At 41.5% G+C, this 19,879-nt stretch overlaps 1 protein-coding gene across 1 annotated transcript in view; it reads left to right on the top strand.

The window, feature by feature from the left end:
* Window positions 1–3,163: 3,163 nt before the first annotated feature.
* T265_06364 (hypothetical protein) overlaps window positions 3,164–19,879 on the top strand; it is a gene marked incomplete at both ends in the record, with an annotated part of 45,435 nt that continues 28,719 nt past the window's right edge. Inside the window, one exon of the mRNA XM_009171605.1 lies at window positions 3,164–4,189. Within this exon, the coding sequence (XP_009169869.1) occupies window positions 3,164–4,189 (1,026 nt within the window). The remainder of the gene's footprint in view (window positions 4,190–19,879) is intronic.

Raw genomic sequence — 19,879 nt, 5'->3', positions numbered from 1 at the left:
GTTCGATTATCGTCTCTTTATGTCAGCCAAGAAATCACAAGAGGCACTAAAACCCGAAAACTAACAAAACTGCTCATTGGTACTATGCAAGTCCGTCGGTGGACTTGCCATCAGTTCATTGCTCTTTGTCATCCATTGTCCCATCGTTATTTGACCAGCTGCTTGGCCTCAGGTATGACCAATACGCAAAATTTCGCTTGTGTTCATATGCAGAAGTAGTTAAAACTTGGAAAATCTTCGTAGCCCTTGTGGTGATTTGTGATGAGTCACAGTGGTAGTCATAAGTAAAATGGTCTTTTCAACTCGCGAAATGTGCCCTAACTTTTAAGCAGCTTGCGAGCCATAAAAACAACCTTGTTAGTGAGTCTAACTCGACATCATTGATTTTCGAAAAATTTTGGTGACGATTGGTGGATTTATTGCTGCGCAACGTTTCGCTTTCGACACAAAAGCTTCGCGAGGCCAAGTGACCAGGTTCCGAGGTTGGTCGAGATTCAAGGCGGAAGGAGAACCAATCAGGTAAGTCAAGCTAAATCTCTGTTCTTTGTCGACCGAGGGATTTTTGTGTGTTAGGTGGATGAACAACTGTTGGGCCGACGGGGAAACCTACGTGTGTTTGGGTCCAGTCTAGGGTCTAGTTCTTCTGGTTCGGTCCGTTTGGTGATCCATCTTAGACATCTTTTAACTTTCTGTCCGTTTGTGTGGATGAGCTAGTGCTAAAATAGTTGCGGGATGCTGTGAACTCTGGTCGGGTTGGGGTTTCCATCCCCGCCCCCTGTTTTTGCCAATGATTCTATGTGGATTGACAACCACACAGTCACGTGTCAACTCGGCATATCGAAGACCGCTTTCCATATTCTCGCGAGTTCCACACCCTCGATTCTATTCACGCTGTGATGCTTAGTAATTTCCACCGCATCGGTTATCAGCCGCTGTGGTGTGAATCCCCCATAGATTTGTGTTGCCCATATTTTTTACCTCCACCCATACCCGCTATTCACCTTGCCTCGTCCGATAGTCGTATATAAACATGTGTGGGCGTATGCCATTGACCTGCTTACCTACACTTGTTCTGTCGGTATTTCCGCGCGATCGCGCTGTCAGTCACGGAACCGGCCTCGGAGGGGACGACCGCAATTCACACTAGGGAGCTGAAATCCAGCTTGCAGTTGTGCAGACCCTGAAAGTGCGCTGTGCCGGTCAGTGACAGAGTGGCGTAATTGTCGACTCCACGGACATGGACAAATTAGTTTTGTTGTACAATTTTGCTAACCATTTTGTAAATGGTAGCGTTAACTTTTGAACCCAATTCTTCTACTTGCTATTCAGGATTGTCAAACATATTAGTGACTCAAAGTTCAGCATACTAAAACATCAACATTTTTTTGTGATTAAAAGCACTAATTTACACATCCGTCGAGCCCTAACGGGAGGCTCAACAGCTATATAGCTCAACAAAACGGTACCCAGTATCCCTTCAAAGATCCGAGTATGCATTAGTAAGAAATTGCCTTGCTTAAATGCCTCGAAACGACCTGCAGCCACACTGGATCATTTTGGCATCCAGAGTAACTGTTTGTTGAATTGCAAGGTTTGAAATTCAGTTTCGTTGGAAATCATGTTAGGTAAAAACCACTCTAAGGCATTTTTCAGTCGTTGACCTTTATGAAAAAATGAAATGAAAAGTAAGCTGTTCGCTGTGGAGTTGTTTACTAAAAAACATCAAATAAGCAGCCGCTTGAGCTTTCCTGGATATTCATTGACTATCACGCAAATGTAAACGAATGCTACAAAGCAATCTCTCAAAATTCTGTAGTTAATCCCACCTCCCATATGATCGAGGCGGAGTTACTAGAAACCACATACTACTCGCATACCTCATGATAAAGAACGTCAATGCCATTGATATCTGTTTTGTGTTACAAAATTATATACCCTGGTTCTGAGCCTTACATAATATACCAAACGACCTTTGTCAAACAAAAATCAAAAAGCCAATTGGATTTGTTACTTTTTAACAACTATTTGAATGTTTGTTTGATACTGATTAACAGCGTTTTATTAGATGGGCAGTGTTTGTGCCTTGTATTTAAACACATTAGACAATGACGACACAGATATTAATCAAGTACAACGTTTGTAGTAGTTGAATTAAAAGACTATTTTAGTGTTGGCTAGAAGGTCTCTGTCTCTCTGTCAACCGACCCTCTCTCGAAGGACTCCGAGGTATATGCTGAACGATGTATTTTCACGGTAACTCGATTCAATTCCAGTTTTCGAAATAGGGTGACAACAAATTCGCTTATGCCTTTTTTGGTTGAAATTCATTTTGCCCACTGATTCCGCGGTACAGTTTACAGAACCGGGAGAACGTGTTTGTATTAGGAAGGAAGACTCCATTCATGAGAAACGAGTGTTGGTTCTTCGACTGAAGTTGGCTAGTCTGAATTTTCTACTTTAGCTGCAGTCTCTTCTACGGAATTGCTCCGTAATGTATCGAAGGCATTTTGTGGTGAATGTTGGACGTTCAGATCCTACTTCTATAGTTGCGGTCATGTAAACACTTAAAAATTTCATTCACTTGCGGCTGTCTAATTAAACCAACCGATCGAATATCCACAGATTCGTTTTTGTTACTTTTCCTTCACAGTGGCACTATCGCACCACCTCTACTTATGAGTGTCGACGTTTCATCCAACATCTAAAAAGTACACGCAAGTCTACTGTGACTGACAAAATGCCAATACTGATATAAAGTTGAACGGGATTCCTCACATTATTCAGACACTAGTGACAATGCTGCCCTGCTGGTTCGGTTGCAGATAACAATCTTTGCCATTAAAAAGTTGTGGCACACCATTGTGTGGAACACCATTGGCCTGTTTTCTTCTCATTTCCGGAAACCTCAATCTTTTCGCTGGTTGGTCAGTAATTTCCCGCGCAAGATAAATCGATTATTTAGACCAATCGTAATTATTCCGTTCGAAACATCCCAATATGTCTATTTATTTCGGTGCATCGCCCAGAAGTCACTGCAGCGTTTTGTAAAGCCTTTCCTCATATCACATACAAGTTTGTGCCATGTTTGTTCATGAACCAATGGCATATAGCACAACATCGCACAATCCGTGTGTAAATAAATTGCACAGTGGACACTGAACATATGACCGATTCATTCCAAGCGGCTGCCTCCGGTAATCGCAGGCTAAGCCAAAATTCACAAGATAGAAAATCACCTATTACAACTAATCGAGTCACTGAACCGAGACAATCAGAAGATATACATCTCGAGTCACCATACACTAGGGAGCCTAAAGCAAGAACCCATTCCGACAACGGTTCAGGAGAGAATAGTCCACCGGGATATGAAAATGCCGACCTTCAAAACTATGAGGACGTAGTCACTCTTCATGTACCTCCTAAAGAAACCATTTGGCTAAACACCAGCAGCCGGCAAAGTCGTTTTCGTCGGTGGATTAACGGACTACGAAAACCAAGAATCAAAGTTAATGACCCGGTGGAGGTGAACAGCGTGAGTGATTCTGGAAGGCCTCTTTATGGAAACGAACCAGATCAAAGGACAACAGACAACGTCTGCATGCAGCAAACAAACCCACTGAACGGGTCGGCCCAATCGGATAACTACTGGAATCAAAATGAAACGGATAAACCCCCGAGTGATTCTGAAAAAGATCAGATGGTATGGACCACCAACTTCCTGGCTGCACTAAGTATTTTGCTGATTGTGGTCACCTTTCCATTCTCACTTATTTACTGTATCCGAATTGTGGCCGAATACGAACGCGCTGTTGTGCTCCGCATGGGAAACCTCATTCCTAAAGGTCGCGGAACAAAAGGTCCCGGGCTGTTCTTTATTCTCCCCTGTATAGACAGTGTACGAAAAGTTGACCTTCGAACGGTGACCTTTGCTATTCCACCGCAGGAGCTTTTGACGCGTGATTCTGTTACCGTGTCAGTGGATGCGGTTGTGTATTACAGAGTGTTGAACCCCGTAGCCTCTGTGTTGAACATCGAAGATGCAGCTCGATCCACACGCTTGCTGGCACAGACAACAATACGCAATGTTCTGGGTACCAAAGATTTGGCACAAATACTGATGGACAGAGATGAAATATCTACGGCCATGCAATCCAGTCTGGATGCCACAACAGACGCCTGGGGCGTAAAAGTGAGTTACCTTCGGTCATTTTTCACCTGATCGTTTCGGGCCATTCTTCTGACATGTGAGGGCTAAAGCAAACCGTATAAAGCACTTTTATCCAGAGATCAGTAGCAAGTTAAAGGAAAAGTTGGTATTTTTCTCGTTTGTTGATGTAAGTGTCACGATAAACACTGCAACCAAAAACAAATGTCCTATTTCTGCGAACTAATTTGTCAAACTCAATAAAAACTACCAAAATGCCAATAGACCATACAAGGAAAGGGTAGGTCCTTGGAAATGGAAATAAGATCCAATTATGTTTTCGAGACCTACACTCATTTGTAAATCAATTTGGTTTTCAGAAGAGACTCAACTGAATCTACCGTTTATGATATTCTACAACTGAATGTGCTGCACACAGGTGGCCTCATGTTTCAGTTGGTGTGATATTCGAGATATCGCAGTATATTCTCATGAAGGAAACTACTCACAAGGTTTCTGAAAACTCTTCGTTAGCCCACGACTGGTTTCGCCTTTCTTGGGGCTCATCAGGTAGGCGCAGTCCCCAATCCAATTATGTTTATCTGTGAACGTAAAAGTGGAACACAGCATTATCTGGATATATTCAAGGAAATTGTAGCGCTGTTATTCAATTTAACCACCATTTATTGGAACTTATGAAAAAATGATTGTCGATTCACCAAAAACACCAAAATTTAACTCATGTATTTGATGTAAGATTGGATAAAATATAACTGGTCACCAAACTGTCATTTGCGTGTGAATGAATGATCAACCGACGGGAGGGAGTGCAGTACCTCGTACAAAAAACTCATTGTGGACTTAAGTTCTATACGTTTTGTGTACAGTTTAATTGTTGTCGTGGTCGAGGAAGGATGTTTAGGTCAGTAGATGTATGCTCACTGAAGATCAGTCTGCAGTTATGTCCGGCTTGAAAATCTAATCGCATTTTATGATTTTTACACCAAGGACATATATCGGAATTTTTTCCAGCTCAGATGCATTCATTAGCGGTCAGTCTCGTAGCTGTTAATCTGTTCGTCAGGCTTGGCAATTAGCCTACGCAAGCTCATTTCCAATTAATCGCTAAGCCCGGTAATCAGACCAACCAGCCACCGAATCTTACACCTTACCTAGCGGGAAACTTTACTGTGTACTAATTGCGCCTGCAGTAACATATGGAAAATGTACAGTTTCCTAGTCTGATTGAACTTAGAACAACAGGTAAACTGACGAAATACACGCATTTGGATGCCAGTTTGGTTTGGACAGGAGGCTCACCTAGAACCCGGTTGAATCGATCTTTTACGGTGTTCTTAAGCAACCAAATGTGCTGCACCAGGCCGCCTTATGCTTCAGCTGACCGTACGTTTTACCAGATAAGTTATTTTCTGATTTCGAACGTTTACAAAAAATTCTAACGTTTACCAACGCACGCTGACCATAAATTCACACGCATAAAAACGCGAGCGCTTCGCCAAATATGGTTAACAATAGTAGGTTTATATTGTCCATCCATTTTACAAGTTAATGCAGCGAAAATTCTGATAACAAGTCAACCACACGAAGTCGGACAAATGATCAAAGTAAGCACATATTGCACACAAGAAAACCGGTCGGGCATGCAGACTCCTGAGCGATTGCTGTTCGACGTGTAAGTCTTTGAGGCCGAGTGAAACTCGAGGAAACAGGATCTGTGGGTAGACACGTAAAATTAGTTGGGAGCTATTCGTCTGGTGGCTTAGCGATTATTGCCATCATTAGTTCTGTTAAATCAAAACCCGTACACATCAGTTACATCAAGCCACAGCAGCACAGCAGATTTCCTTGACGTTGCTTGCCGAAACAACGCCTTACGAGGAAAATAAATTACCCTGCCATTTTTTGGGAGAACAGACTTAAAAGTTATTCTGTTACATATACATAGCATACAACTATATATACTGTCGTATAATAAAATCAAACATGAACTGATAAGCATCGAGGTGAAACTACCACGAACAATTTACCAATGATTCCTTTGGGATTATTGGTGCAAAAATTGTAATCGTTTTGTCAGGTTCTTCTTAGACGGCGCGCTCAATCTATGCAAATGTGCTTTTACTAGACCAACTACCCTGCTATTCAAACCTCTTGAAGCCTGCACAAATAGACGTTGAGCATGTCACATCAGAGTTCACCAGAATCTGTGGTCAAAATAACAGTTTTCAGGCTCATCTAATGGATGTTGCAATAGGGGGTTTTCAAGAAGTGCCTGCGTTCGTGCTCCATTTTTGTCCGACCTTGGGCCTATTCCGGAGTAGAGTTTTCGGTTATGTTCCCCAACGTGACCCATCAAGCGTACATACTTAATTCTGTCGAACGCTTTGGAACACAATTTTTGGAGCTCCGTTTTTCGGAATCCGGCGGAATATCCTGTTGAGCGTTCGAATGTTCAATCACTAGATCCTCCGCATCCTGATCTCATACTGTGATGAAGACAGTGCAACAGCCTACCAGACTACAAACTTTGTATCTACAGGCCGAGTTCGATTTTAAAATTTTGAGCAGAGGCATGAGTGCCGCATTCCGCTTAACATTCTGACCGCATAGTTCATGATCATCGCCCACATTGTGGAAATCTAGAACTCCTGCAGTGTTGATTTGAATGGAGGTTGTCCGCTACTGTAAATCCTGAAGGGACTACAAAAATGCTTCTGGCACACCTATTTACAACAAACAAATCGCTTGGGGGAACTTTGTCGTGTTTTTCTGGAGCGCCTCCAGGATAACACGAATAAAACTCTTTAATCCGTTTATCTTTATTTTGGCAACAAATCGGTCCCAGCCGAACGGGTAAGTAATTTTGAACTACTGGAAAATCTCCCATCAAAACTTGGGCTAATGGATGCTAACCGGGCATAAGCCAGAAACCAACTTGCTATTCTCGTTTACCAAGCTGATACCTAGAGGCTGTGGATCAATGCACCCGGGACTCCAAAGTGAAGCAAAAATCGACTCATGCTGGCAAGCTTTGGGACTGTTAGGAGTTAGCCAACTATATTTTACAGCTTTATTGTTCTTGCTGTGTTTGGTGGGCAAAAGGCTTCCGAAAGATACACTAGCATGGCATTTCAATACTGGTTTAGCTACCGATAATTTTCTTATAGCTAAAGTACCTCAACGACGGCCAATCGTGCCACCTGTATAGAGAAATCCAGACAACCCTTCGACATCACTTTCCTCCAGGTCACCGACGTTCGGCTGCCTAAGCAGGTTGACCGTTTGCCAGTAACACACAAAAACTTATTTATCAACATCTGTCCGTTTTTGTTGATTTGGATAGTAACAGGATTCGTTTTCCAGTTTTCCAGATTGTGCTTAGAGAAAATACTTTCGTTTTTTCATGCCACCTACCGTTTCGCAGTTTTTTTTTTGTTTTTTTTTCCTAAAGATTCTATAGCTGGATATTACAGTCACGTCCTCATCACAGCCAGGATAACCAAGAAGGACAGTTTATGTTAGATTAGACGTGTTGTCTGCTGTTGAGTGATCGACCTTCTAAGCAACCAGTTTGCCTTATTAGATATCAAACTTTCGGCACTTTTTAAGACTGCATTTTCCATCCACAGATTACCCGGAATAACTGATTGTTTATCATGGTTGGATCTCGTTGCTGATTTCACTCCGTCTTTCTTTCTTTCAATGCACATTATTGGTTCAAAAGGCTGATGTTTGCTTAGAAAACCTTCCCTAAAACTAGCACAAAAAATACTGGGACAAAACCCACATATACAATGTTCCAAGGTAGCATGTTTATTCAACAAAACGGATCGAAAACGCCAGTGACACACCATTATTCTCATTTTTCCGCCAAGATTTATTACGTGCCATCGAATCTAAACAAAACGAAAAAACGTGGGTTTCATGGAATCCCACAGAAATTTTTCAGACAAAATATTCACCACAACTCAAGGTACCGCGCCTAGCATAAGAATACCAAATGGGGTTTTGTTACATAGACTCGCTCAAATAGTTAGCTTTTGAAAAAACGTTTTTCAAAAATAATGACCTTGATTACAAAAGAGTCGTCAGGCTTAATTTATGCTCCACTTAATCAAGCTAGAGAAAATAAAGATTTGTGGTCACCATTGTCAGTACATTTTCAGCTGTCACATTTTTCACCCGGACAAGCATTTTTAGGGGGAGGAGAGGAAGAAATTAGAAATGTTCCAGAAAATACATATATGCTAAACGAGAATTTGCAGCCATCGGAACTAGAAAGTGGCAAATATGAACATGTACGAACTAAAGTTCAATATCACTTCTATCAGTGTGAATCCGAATCAACGAGTTCACATAAAGTGGATCTAAAAGGTTGGTGAAATCCAAGATCATTTGAAGTTTGCACTACTTTGACACAATACAACTTGTATGCGCTGCTCTCTGTGTTCCAGACATCTGGGATTTGTCGGCTAACTATGAACTCCACAAGTATTTTACAAACAGTATGCTTACCTTATCAGACGCAACCACTCCAATGAGAGACTAGTGGTGAAAAGACAGCTTTTAAAGTCAGCCGGGTCCGACTTCGCTATGGAATAGGCTTAGCCATTCGAAACAAACAGTTGCGCATAAGAAATCCTAGAATGAACAGTATGCCTGTGAACGTTGTTGATACGTAGGCATCAAAATCGTAAGTAACCTTATGAGAATGTCTGCCCAAAAAGGAGTGTGCGGGATGATCACGGTAATGACATTGGAAAAGTTACTGTAGCATAAAATTATTATTTCGTTTCCGTCCTCTTTCTTGGGTGCAAGAAAAGTTTTCATACTTCAAAAGTTATTTAGAATCCGGTGAGAGATGTTCCCATAGGTGTCCTAATGAAACCTAAATAAATACGCCCAAAAAGAAATTGTCGATGTTGCATGAACCAGGATCAAGGGTTTGTCGTTTATCCTGTTTTGTTTTTCAGATTGCACCTACTTAATTCTAACAGTCAGGGAAGAGTTTTTTTCGAATGTAGCGCCACCTATTGTCTCGTAGGTTATGCGATCAAATAATGTGCCATGGGGTGTGGTTTCAGGGGAGTCCTGTATCAGACAACGATGGATGGCGTAAGAGCGAAACCGCATGGCTGAAATGGTGTCGCACGGATTCTGGGAAAAAATATCATCTTTCTACTCAAAACGACTTGTCACCAATGGACGAATTTACTCAGTGTCTCAATATCCTGTTTACATCAGTAATCAGTCAAGAGAATCAGTCATGAATTCTTCATTAGTTCGAGTGTGAATGATTCCAATCTACAGAACAATACTCCTTCCACCGCGCTGAATGAGTTAAGCTAAAAAAAATATTTAAGCATTTTAGTTTGTCTAGTGAACACTCAGCGCATTCGACATTCAATATCTATCTATCTCGGTTGAATCTGCCTGTTCGCCCACAATATCAGGCTAAATGAAAACCCTGTATAGGTTTTCGATTCTTAAAAGTGCATAAACTTTAGTTTCCACGATCTTCGAAGTCCTTTCGCTTTTTGTATAGTTTTTCGGCCATCACTAGAACAACAGGAGGTAAAGTGTACATCTGATTGATGTAGGTAAATTAAGCAGTGTTTCTGAGCTCAGAAATTTACCGTGGCTCAAACTGATTATGAGAGAGAGCGTAGTGATGAAATCGCCAGTGGGCGTGCACTTTCTCAGTTCCTATTAAGCTAGTCGTGGCGTTCGACCTGGCCATCTAAACACAAACTGAGATTTCTCTAACGATCCATCTGGTGTTTTGAGACAGAACACAGGAAATTACTTTAGCTTGTGACGCTATCATCTTTTTGATATGGTGCCTAAACCAGTCGTTTGGTTCGCAATATGATGTTCGACCTGAAAGCAACACATTCTGCATGCACATTCAGAACTGATTAATTTTGACGTAGTATACTGTTCGACAGGATTATTGCAAACCGACTATTCTTGAAAAATTTAGAATTTTACTTCATCATTTATAGATCCTCGTAGGTCATGTTTCCATCGACTATTACTTTTAATCTTTTCGCCAAAAGTGCTTTCCTGTGCCTGTGCACAGGCTAAGCTAACTAACAGAGGTGTTGTAAGTGTAAATTCAGTGGATTCATTGCTTGTACTGGATAAAATATGCGCCGAGCACGGAACAATGCAACCAGAAAAATTGTGATCGTATCGTGGGAATACCAAGAATGATTGACAGTTTACTTGCCACCCTCTGCGCTAAAATACATCGATACTATCTCCATGAGGAATTATTTGTTAGTAAAACTCGGCGTTTTGCGCTGAAGTACATTCTGAACCGCAAATCGAATATTTTGCTGGTTGCACAGTACAAAACATTAATATAAAGAGATCAAATATATGCATCGATCGCTTATCAACATTAAACTTACATGTTTGTTATAGATCATATATATCACATATATTACGTATATTATTCATTTGCACTGCGACCTTTTGTCCGTTGACCATGTAATTGAGGGAAATTGACAGACTTTGTGTACGCAAGTTTAGAACACGTGAAGGCATCACTTTCCACAAAGGCAGTCTTCCATGTTGAAACAGTAATCTAGAAATATAATATATTCCTATAAATGTGTATCCTGCTAATGGTAACCCAAACCTGCCTCTGTTAGGTTATTCATGAGTTACACGTCGCAAACTTTATGTCCGATAGGAAACAACAAATTGGCTTATTGTTCAGCGAAATACACTCGTTTGCACACCAAGTTAGTTTTCACGGTAGACAAAAATAAGTCCCAGTTGAACCTCTCGTTTATGGTGTTTTTCTTCAGCTGTAGCTGAGTGGAGTTCGTTACTATTTGGTAACACGTGAATGATGCAGTTGACAAGAACTCGGAGAATACGTCCAGCTGATGAGCTCCAAGATGGACAGAACCGATCGTGTGCTGTTTAAGAGTTTTCAGCAAACTTGTGAGTAGTGCTTAACGTCTGCACATGATTTTTTGTTTGTTTTGAAATCCGACACACAGATCATGGAGCTGTTGATCTAAAGAGCTGCCGTGTGGTTACTGTGCTTTCCACATTTTACTGTTTTGTCTCAGGCACCAGATGTTGCGTGAAAAACACGCTCTTGAAACAAAATGTTCTTAAGCAAAGTATGGTCTGCGACGATCTCTGATAATATAAGCGACATTCAGTTTGGATAGATAGTGAATTCTGAAGATACAAAGATAGTTTACGGGAAATGACACATTCGTACTATTCAGGTGCTTATTAAAGTCGGCTACATAGAATCACTAATCCTAAAACGTTCATTTGAAAAAGTTGCTGTGAGTGTAAACGTACGCTAAGATCAGTCATCAACAGTTCTGCTGTTTTGTTGCTTATTACTAAGAACAGCACATCTGGATAAAATGAGAGGAAGCCAAGGACCTTGATCAGCTACCTACATGCTGGTTGCCGTCTGAATTTCCCGAAATTTCTACACTTCCAACTCATGTTTCCTTTGTGTCAATCTATCTTAGACAGCCAAAGCCTTCGAATAGCCATTTGATCTTTGCTGGAATCCTAGGTATGAGAATTTTACGAGTCTATATGGGAATTCATATCCTATTCCTTGAATTAGCGAATAAACCTTGGAGGCAGTTCAGAATTGCTGGTCAGCCATATGATGTGATTTTACCCGAATTTTAACTGCTTATAACGCGTCAACTGATACGGCTCCTCGAGTAATTGTTTCCCACTCTGGAGTCCTGTTTGCCCTTGGACGTATTTTTGCATGTATGTATTTTGGGTGTTTCCATCTTTTGGGTGAAAAAGGCCCTTGGACGTATTTTTGCATGTATGTATTTTGGGTGTTTCCATCTTTTGGGGTGAAAAAGGGATAACTACCAGCCGCCCTGTTTAAAATCAAGTCAATTTTATTGCCACGCAAGTCCTGAAATTCCCGCTGAGAAAACCGTAGATTCTCGTTTATTTGGGGCATGGATGTTAACGCTGATGTCTATCAAGAATATACAGCCATCCTCATTTTTTCGGCCATGATTTACTTCTATTCCGGGGTGGAATTCAGGTCCGTTATTGCAGTTATTTAGACAATAAATTGTAACAATAATTAGCCTGTGAATTTTTGTAATCAAAGGCAACGCCAAGCAGACGGAGCAGTTGGTGGGAGGCCGGAAGTACGTTGCACAACAACAATAACTTCAGCGTAGTCATTCAAATTATCTTTGAAATGGAGTGTGAAACCCAACTGGGAAAATAAATAAAAACTAAATGTTTCAAGTTCTCGCAACAGAAAGCAATTGGAGCGGTGGTAATATAGCTCATTTATATGAAATCAATATTCTGCCTGATGTCGGGAAATGTTGTAAACACTTCGAATGTTGAGCTAATTAGTTTATTCAATTGATATTCTGGGAAAGGAATATATTTTTATTTAGACTGGAGCGTAAACATACGTTCTTCACCTGTGTTAGCAAAATAAATTGTAGGGAGAAGTTTTGAAATTTTAGCAAGAACCTCCTACTGCTTAGAAAAGCCAAAGATCACTGTGAAATACATTCGTTTTTCCTGAGAATCACCAGCACTTCGCATTTTACCATTTGCGAGTGAAATTCGAACCCGCGACCTCCCGTTAATAAGACGTATTCCTGAAGGAATGTAAAGTCAGATTTACAAACGAAAACCGGTGCAAATCTTACACAGTAGGTGGCTAACACAACCGCACTCCATTCAGCAAGCGAAGCCACGTTTGGATCCCATTGCGTGTAGAGTTTGACCGAATCGCCAAATATAGTGGAAATCTAGCATTATGTCTCAAATGCGTCTGCATATAACCTCCATCCATATAGGTCCAGCTAAACTCTACAAACCAAAATGTTGATCAGTTGTATGATGATGTTTTCCGATTGGTTCCGACTGGAATTCTAAACGATGTTCTTCGTCAGAGCCGGATCTGCCTACTTATTTAGTTGTACTTTGTTTTCAACCAACACGCACTTATGGAAGAGCGCAATTTACGAATCAGCACTGGTATGAACCATTTTGTCCTTCTAAAATACTGAACTATTCCACGCTAACCTTCAGAAAAAACGCTGGGTCAACAACCGAATATTTACAGACATTTCTAGATAATACTTGCACCAAACGCTACATCTAGCCAAGTAGAACTCTGCTACCTTGGCAGAAATCTGAAGGGTTAGTAGTCTTATAACTTGTCCAACTTTGTTATCTTTTTGCAGAACACGGTGGCTTTACATGCGTTAATCTAGACACTAAACACAACGTTTGATTTGGCCATCCAGGTGTTAAGTTGAGTATGGACTGCAAACCCTGCGATTGGTCGCCACATATGTAGCAGAAATCCGTACAACACGCAACCGTCAATCAGAGTGCAGTTCACTCACTGTTTCAAGTGGGAGCAAGCGAGCATATTTCATACTGCTTTCACCTAAATAGATGTTTAAATTGATGTCAGATACTACGCAACAATTTCTGTGATTTGTCGCTTCAATCGCACATCAAATAAGCACATACAAGGCAGTCCTGCGCAAACACTAGCAGATGAACTTTTGTTTGTATTTGTAATTTGACAAAGAGGGTCTGACCGAAATTAATCCCACTTCAATTATTATAAACGACATTTGTCAAGGATGAAGTTAAATTTTACATGCTCATAAATCATTTACACAGACTAACATGCCCTTACCGAATCTAAATATCTACGGACCCATGATTTTTTTCAGTATGACCGTTCGAACAAGAGCTTAGCCACAGTTTGATTGCTTGGTTTTAATTAGAGCAATGCTGTTTTCGGCTCGGATTTTAAGGAGGAAACGATCAACTGAGAAACCCACGTTCTTTTTCACTGGTCCTCATCAAACACGGAGAAACGTTTGTTGTTCAACACTCACTTGTACGGACAATGCCTAAGGCCATACTCTCACACGATGTTCTAAGACTCAGGATGCCAAAGCGTCGGGCGTTTCCCTGTTAACAGCTTTGAACAAGCGCGCCCTAGAAACTCCGGAAATAACTTGTAAGGAACTCAAAGGGAAACGTTCTGGAAAATATGCCCCCAGGATAAATGGGGCAGGGTGGTAGTGCACAGGTTTATAAAATAGCGCATCCACGAAATATACCGAATAAACCTATCCGTCGTATCACTGAACCTATTTTAACTGAATCCTTTATAGTTCTGTGAGCAGACGTGGAACCTGTCAAATAAAACTAGGTTTAATCCTAAAGTTTATTCTTTCATTAGATGACAAACCGTTTATCCGATTCTAAGGAATCCACCTGGATGTTTAAGCAAGAAATGTCAGAGCAGCACTCATGTTCTACGTTGAATACACAAATAAGCAGTTGTATTTCTCCATGTTTCCGCTGATATGTTTCCGTCGAAAGTAGAAAACTCATTGGTTGCCAAACCTTCCCGCGAGTTACGACGGTGATAGTCTGTTTATCCTCGATGTGACCAAGCGCCAGGTCGCAGCTGCACGATTGAGAGACACGCATCCATCCATCAGAATCACCCTGAACAAAACCATAAAACGCGCTTCTTTTATTCCGTATACAACTTTGATAAGTTGATGGGAGTGTACAAAGTGATGTCCACTGTTGACTTACATAAGTCAACCGCCAGACCCTTCCCCAGCCTTTTGAATCGAGGGTCGAAGGAATTAAGCTCGCAACTTGCATGTCACAACATTAACCATTTATGTCACGATATATTCCAAGAAGCAGCCGTAAAAACGGTGTTTAAATTGGGTACCCCTGCTGCCACTGAGCTCTCGAAAATTGTGCTGCTCCGTTTCTCTACTTCTCGTTTCCCTCTGTCCTCTTGAAGCTGCTCATAATGACCCATTGTCCCGAGCTATCGCCTTGTTCTAGTACCGTATAAACATTCGCACACCAGTCGTCTTCTAGTGATCGTAAGCATTTTGGACTGCTCGTCACATCCAGGCTTGTTGAGCAAACGAAATCTATAGTGCAGGAATGTTCACGTCATCTCTGACGCGGTAATGGGATTTCTGCTCGGGTCTACTCCCACTGTCGTACAAGTGCATCTGTTTCTCATGCTTTGAACCACAATTACTCCCCGTTTATCGGGTTGACGTAAAGCATTTAGATTGCAACTGAAACTGAAATGCCTGCTCGGGTCTACTCCCACTGTCGTACAATGCTTTGAATCACAATTACTCCCCGTTTATCGGGTTGCTGTAAAGCATTTAGATTGCAACTGAAGCTGAAATGTTGCTGTAATATGCTCCAAAGGGGTCAAAGCTGCCAAAACCTATTTCAGAAAAAACTTTTTGACGACAAGAACCACCCTCCGCAGTGGACACTCTCAAGCTGGTCTGCTATTCAAACGTGAGGAAATTGTACTTTTTGGAAGTCGAGAAACAGTGGAGATTCGCTTTTTATGTGGAAACGCAGATCGTTCAATAAATTGTTTGCTGCTCACCAAGTATCGTGAGGCAGGTGAAGACTGCGCGGGCAAGGGCTACGCAATTGAGCGAAGCCCTCTCCAGCAAGATGTGCTAGATAAACCCTTCCATACTTTGAACCAACCCGACAAATGAAGTTTGGGTTCGACCGCCCTGCAATAATCGGCGGAAATTCCATATAGTTGATAAGCCCAAGGGTGCCACACTTCTTCGAAAGGTCTTTAGAAATCCGTCAGCTATTTCAGCTGATACTCAGCGGATGGTTCCGCAGGTTCCTGAAATCGGATAGTGGGCCTTAAATTCCTTATTCTGCGACTCACGTTCAGTGAATGGTCCAGCCTAGCTTCTTAAAATCGACATCCATTCCTTTGCTAGAACACCTTCGCCCGCCTACAGCAATTACATTTCGAAGCGCACGGTGACAGACCGTGGACGCTAGTATTGTCCATAAATCACGTAACAATCCAAAGGTTAAAGTCAGTAGCCGCTGTCTTTTTAACCAAGTTAATGAAGCATAATCCCAAGAATTGCGTTTATCTGCCAGCCACTTTTCTCTGTAGACAGACTCCACTACCGATTTGCACTGCATTAGGAACGTTACATCCTGCTAATCCATGTTTGTTTCCAACAGGATGGACACCATTAGTGAACGTATGTACTTAGCGACACTGTGTCTATCGAGTTAAACCAAACGGACTTCACGTTTCCTCGGAAGAAATGTCTACATGGCTAAAATGGCCCACATTTTTCAATAGAGTGAAGGCGACTGACAGGTTAATCCTAAGGCTCTTCTCTAATAGTCAAAAGGCGACTTGAATCTGAGGGGAACTACCGGACTGATCGACACTGGCGTGATTGAACGCGATTTGAATAAGGCACTTCGTCGCTAGTCACTTTGGAACAAGTTAACAAAAACGGTAGCTTGGTTTCATTAACTTCGGGATAATTTAGTCGTCAGTACGAATTTTAACGAGTTATGTGAAGCCAAGTCCGGTGGCGATGGGAGAAACTCACTGAGCTACTTTGGATGCACCTGTATCGCTTTGTTACATGCTTAAGAACAGGAAGATTTGCCAAGATGCATCCCGACATCAGAGATGGTCTTCAGTATGTGGTCCTCTATGTTGACCGTTGGAATAGGTTTCCCATCATTTTGCTAGCGAATTTTGTCAGGGAATTAATTATTCAGGAATACCAGAGTTTCGTGTGGGATTGTCACATAAGTCGATGAGAAAGGATTCTGAACGAAGCCTCCCCGGTACGGAGAATAGTCGCACATGCCGCCAAAAAAGATGACGTCGTCAGTCTCAAAGGCCGGAGTCTTTCCAGATATTTACTTCATCATCGTAGGTATTCTGGTTGTGTGGGAGCAAGGGTGGCATTCAGAGAGCATCGCTTCTCTCTACTTGTTCGAACACAGGTGCCAAGCATGTCGAGATGGCTCATTCGCTTACCACAGACTGATCTACTATGACTTTGATACGTCTCATTGGACATCGTGGTGATTCGTATAGTTCCGGTCGGTTTCGCCAGCATTCAAACTCTGATTCGGATGAGCTTCTCTCTACTTGTTCGAACACAGGCGCCAAGCATGTCGAGATGGCTCATTCGCTTACCACAGACTGATCTACTATGACTTTGATACGTCTCACTGGACATCGTGGTGATTCGTATTGTTCCGGTCGGTTTCGCCAGCATTCAAACTCTGCATTCGGATGAGATATTGGATAGCCATATACTGTGGTACTCCACTCTTTCAGTTTTTGTTGTACGTATGATGCGCTTGCAAGCTGTTGCGCCTTTCGCCTTCGTTTCGTGAAAACGTGCACCTTTCACATGCTCTTTGGAATGTCAAAATCTCGTGATGCTGACTGATTGTGGTATTCGAGCAGGTAATCATCCTTTACGAGCATTTCACGTTGTACGCAATTGGTGAACTTACAACATTAATTATGACAAATCCGGTTCACTGAAGCCGTAGTAAGTGTCTGTCCCCTTCAGCATAAGAACACGTTTTCTAAGTACTACTATTTGGATTATTTAAGCTTTTTGAACATGAAAGACCAAAATAAATTGTGAGCATTAATTGCTAGTGGAAAATTGTTAGTGCGCTGGGGGTTTATTACATCAGTATGCGCTCAGTTGTTTACGACCACCCGGTCAATGTCAGCGTCCACGCTTGACAGGCGTAGGTGACCATGGAGCGCAACAAAGCACGCCTGAAACAAAACGGGCAAACAGAGAACGACAACAACATATCCAGAAGCACACCAGCCTTTGTTGACGAGTGCATCTGGAATCCCCGGAGCGACATTAATCTGGTATTATGGCTGGCTATCTGACTGATGGAGTTGCCGGAGAGTAGCTGTGAATATAACGGAAGCAAATGTAGAGTAAATGAAAAACAAAATTTGTGCAGCCAAACCAAAAAGGTAAAAATCCAGTGATTTGTTTCGGCCAGTAGCTTTAGAAGGCAGCGTCGACTGGCTCAAGTGAAATGTTCAATGACCAGCAACTGAGTTGCTCAGTGAGCTAAAATGGGACGCGTCCGGCTCGCAAAACCTGTCTAACAGATGGGTTGAACCTCTGTTGTTCAAACTTCGGATTTTGCGGTCACACTTGCCACTGAATTTGGTCGTAGGTTGACAAAATCATATCGTGGATGGAGCGTTTTATTCACACAACAGTGCAATTTGATCATAAGTGAGCTATCTGTTGAAATCTGCGTATGTAGTCCGTTTATGACCACGACACCAGTTATTTTACAGTTTACATCGGTCAACAAAATAACGAAATTAAAAAGGAAGTTAATCGTAGAATAGATGAACTAGTCGGATGCGTAATAACTGGTCTGAGGAGGTCGTCACTGTGAGGTGGTCGGTTAAACAAAAGGAATATTTTGCCAGTCACAGTCAGTTGATCCCTAATTTCACCACATTAAAACAAGACCCCTGCTGAAACGACATCTTAGTTGTTCACGCAGGACCTGTCAGATACAAACCTGCTAGAACACATTGTTTCACTCTTCTTCTGAGCATACGTACTATTTTGAGGTCGATTTGCTCCAATTATTTTGCCCCTTCTTTTGTGTATACAATAAGTGTGTCCCTGCATACGGATATATTCTTAAGTGATTAAAGTTCTTTGTCCACTAGTCATCTTGACTTTTATCCCGAGAATTTTTATTTGAGCTTTGCCCCAATGTATTCATGCATACACATACAATAATCCGATCAAAAACTATAAGACAGATGTTCTCAAAGGGACACATTCCTTCAGTTTCTCACATTCCACTTTCTGTCGAGTAGTTAGATTAATTGTTCACTCTAAAACCTCAACACACTTGCTTGTTAGTGAACTTACATCACTAGAATTGACTCAACAGACTGCCGGTACAAGTAGTCTTATCGTGCTTTATGGTGGACAAAGTAAGAGATAAAAACAACCCGAGGATAATTGTTTAAAACTGACCTCGAGTAGAAAGTTGTTATCTCAGGTAGCTTTTAGATCATAGATGCTTTGTTCCCTGAGCTAGGCAATTTAATCGTTCTCTTCATTCATTATTAATTTGCCCAGTTGAGTGGCCTTCCAATCAAATACAATCAGTTGTGTTACTTGTGAGATTTCACATAATCCAGATTTCTTATCACAAAAGATAATGTGTCCACAATAAAACCAATCAAGTGTCGCAAGCGCAATAGAGCTTACGCACCCAGATATTCAAACCTAACATGTTTTATTATAAGATACTCTGGACGAGCCATAAAAACATGGCCAACATATATGGGCTATTTGCTGAGTAGTATTTCAAAATGAATTTCGAGCACCTTTTTCACTTACCGATGACAAGTGATTGATGAAAGCAAATAATGTGATGAGCGTTTCTTTCGAAAATAAAAGTCAAAAGATAAAATCGTGTACACACCTTGTATATACATATATATATATAAATATATATGCTTGCATATATAACACGTCAGCACGCTTCAGTATTCAACCTCAGCTCAGCCCATCGCTCTCAACAGACAGCAAACCTGTAAGGTAATTATGATACATTCTTTCGTGACTTTTCCACGGTTATGTCTTTCCTTAAGCACGCTTCAAAGAACACCACTCTTGGTCAGAACTTCACGAGGTCTCTTCGGAGGATGATACTAGTGGGACTGTTCACAATAAGACGGAAATTTACCAGACTAGCTGACCCTTCATCCGAAATAGAACTACGAATATGATAACCAGATCAAAATGAGACTATACTGCCATTAACTTGTAAATT

This window comes from Opisthorchis viverrini (assembly GCF_000715545.1).
Source record: "Opisthorchis viverrini unplaced genomic scaffold opera_v5_126, whole genome shotgun sequence".
NCBI lineage: Eukaryota > Metazoa > Platyhelminthes > Trematoda > Opisthorchiida > Opisthorchiidae > Opisthorchis > Opisthorchis viverrini.
This window is presented reverse-complemented; position numbering and strand designations above follow the sequence as displayed.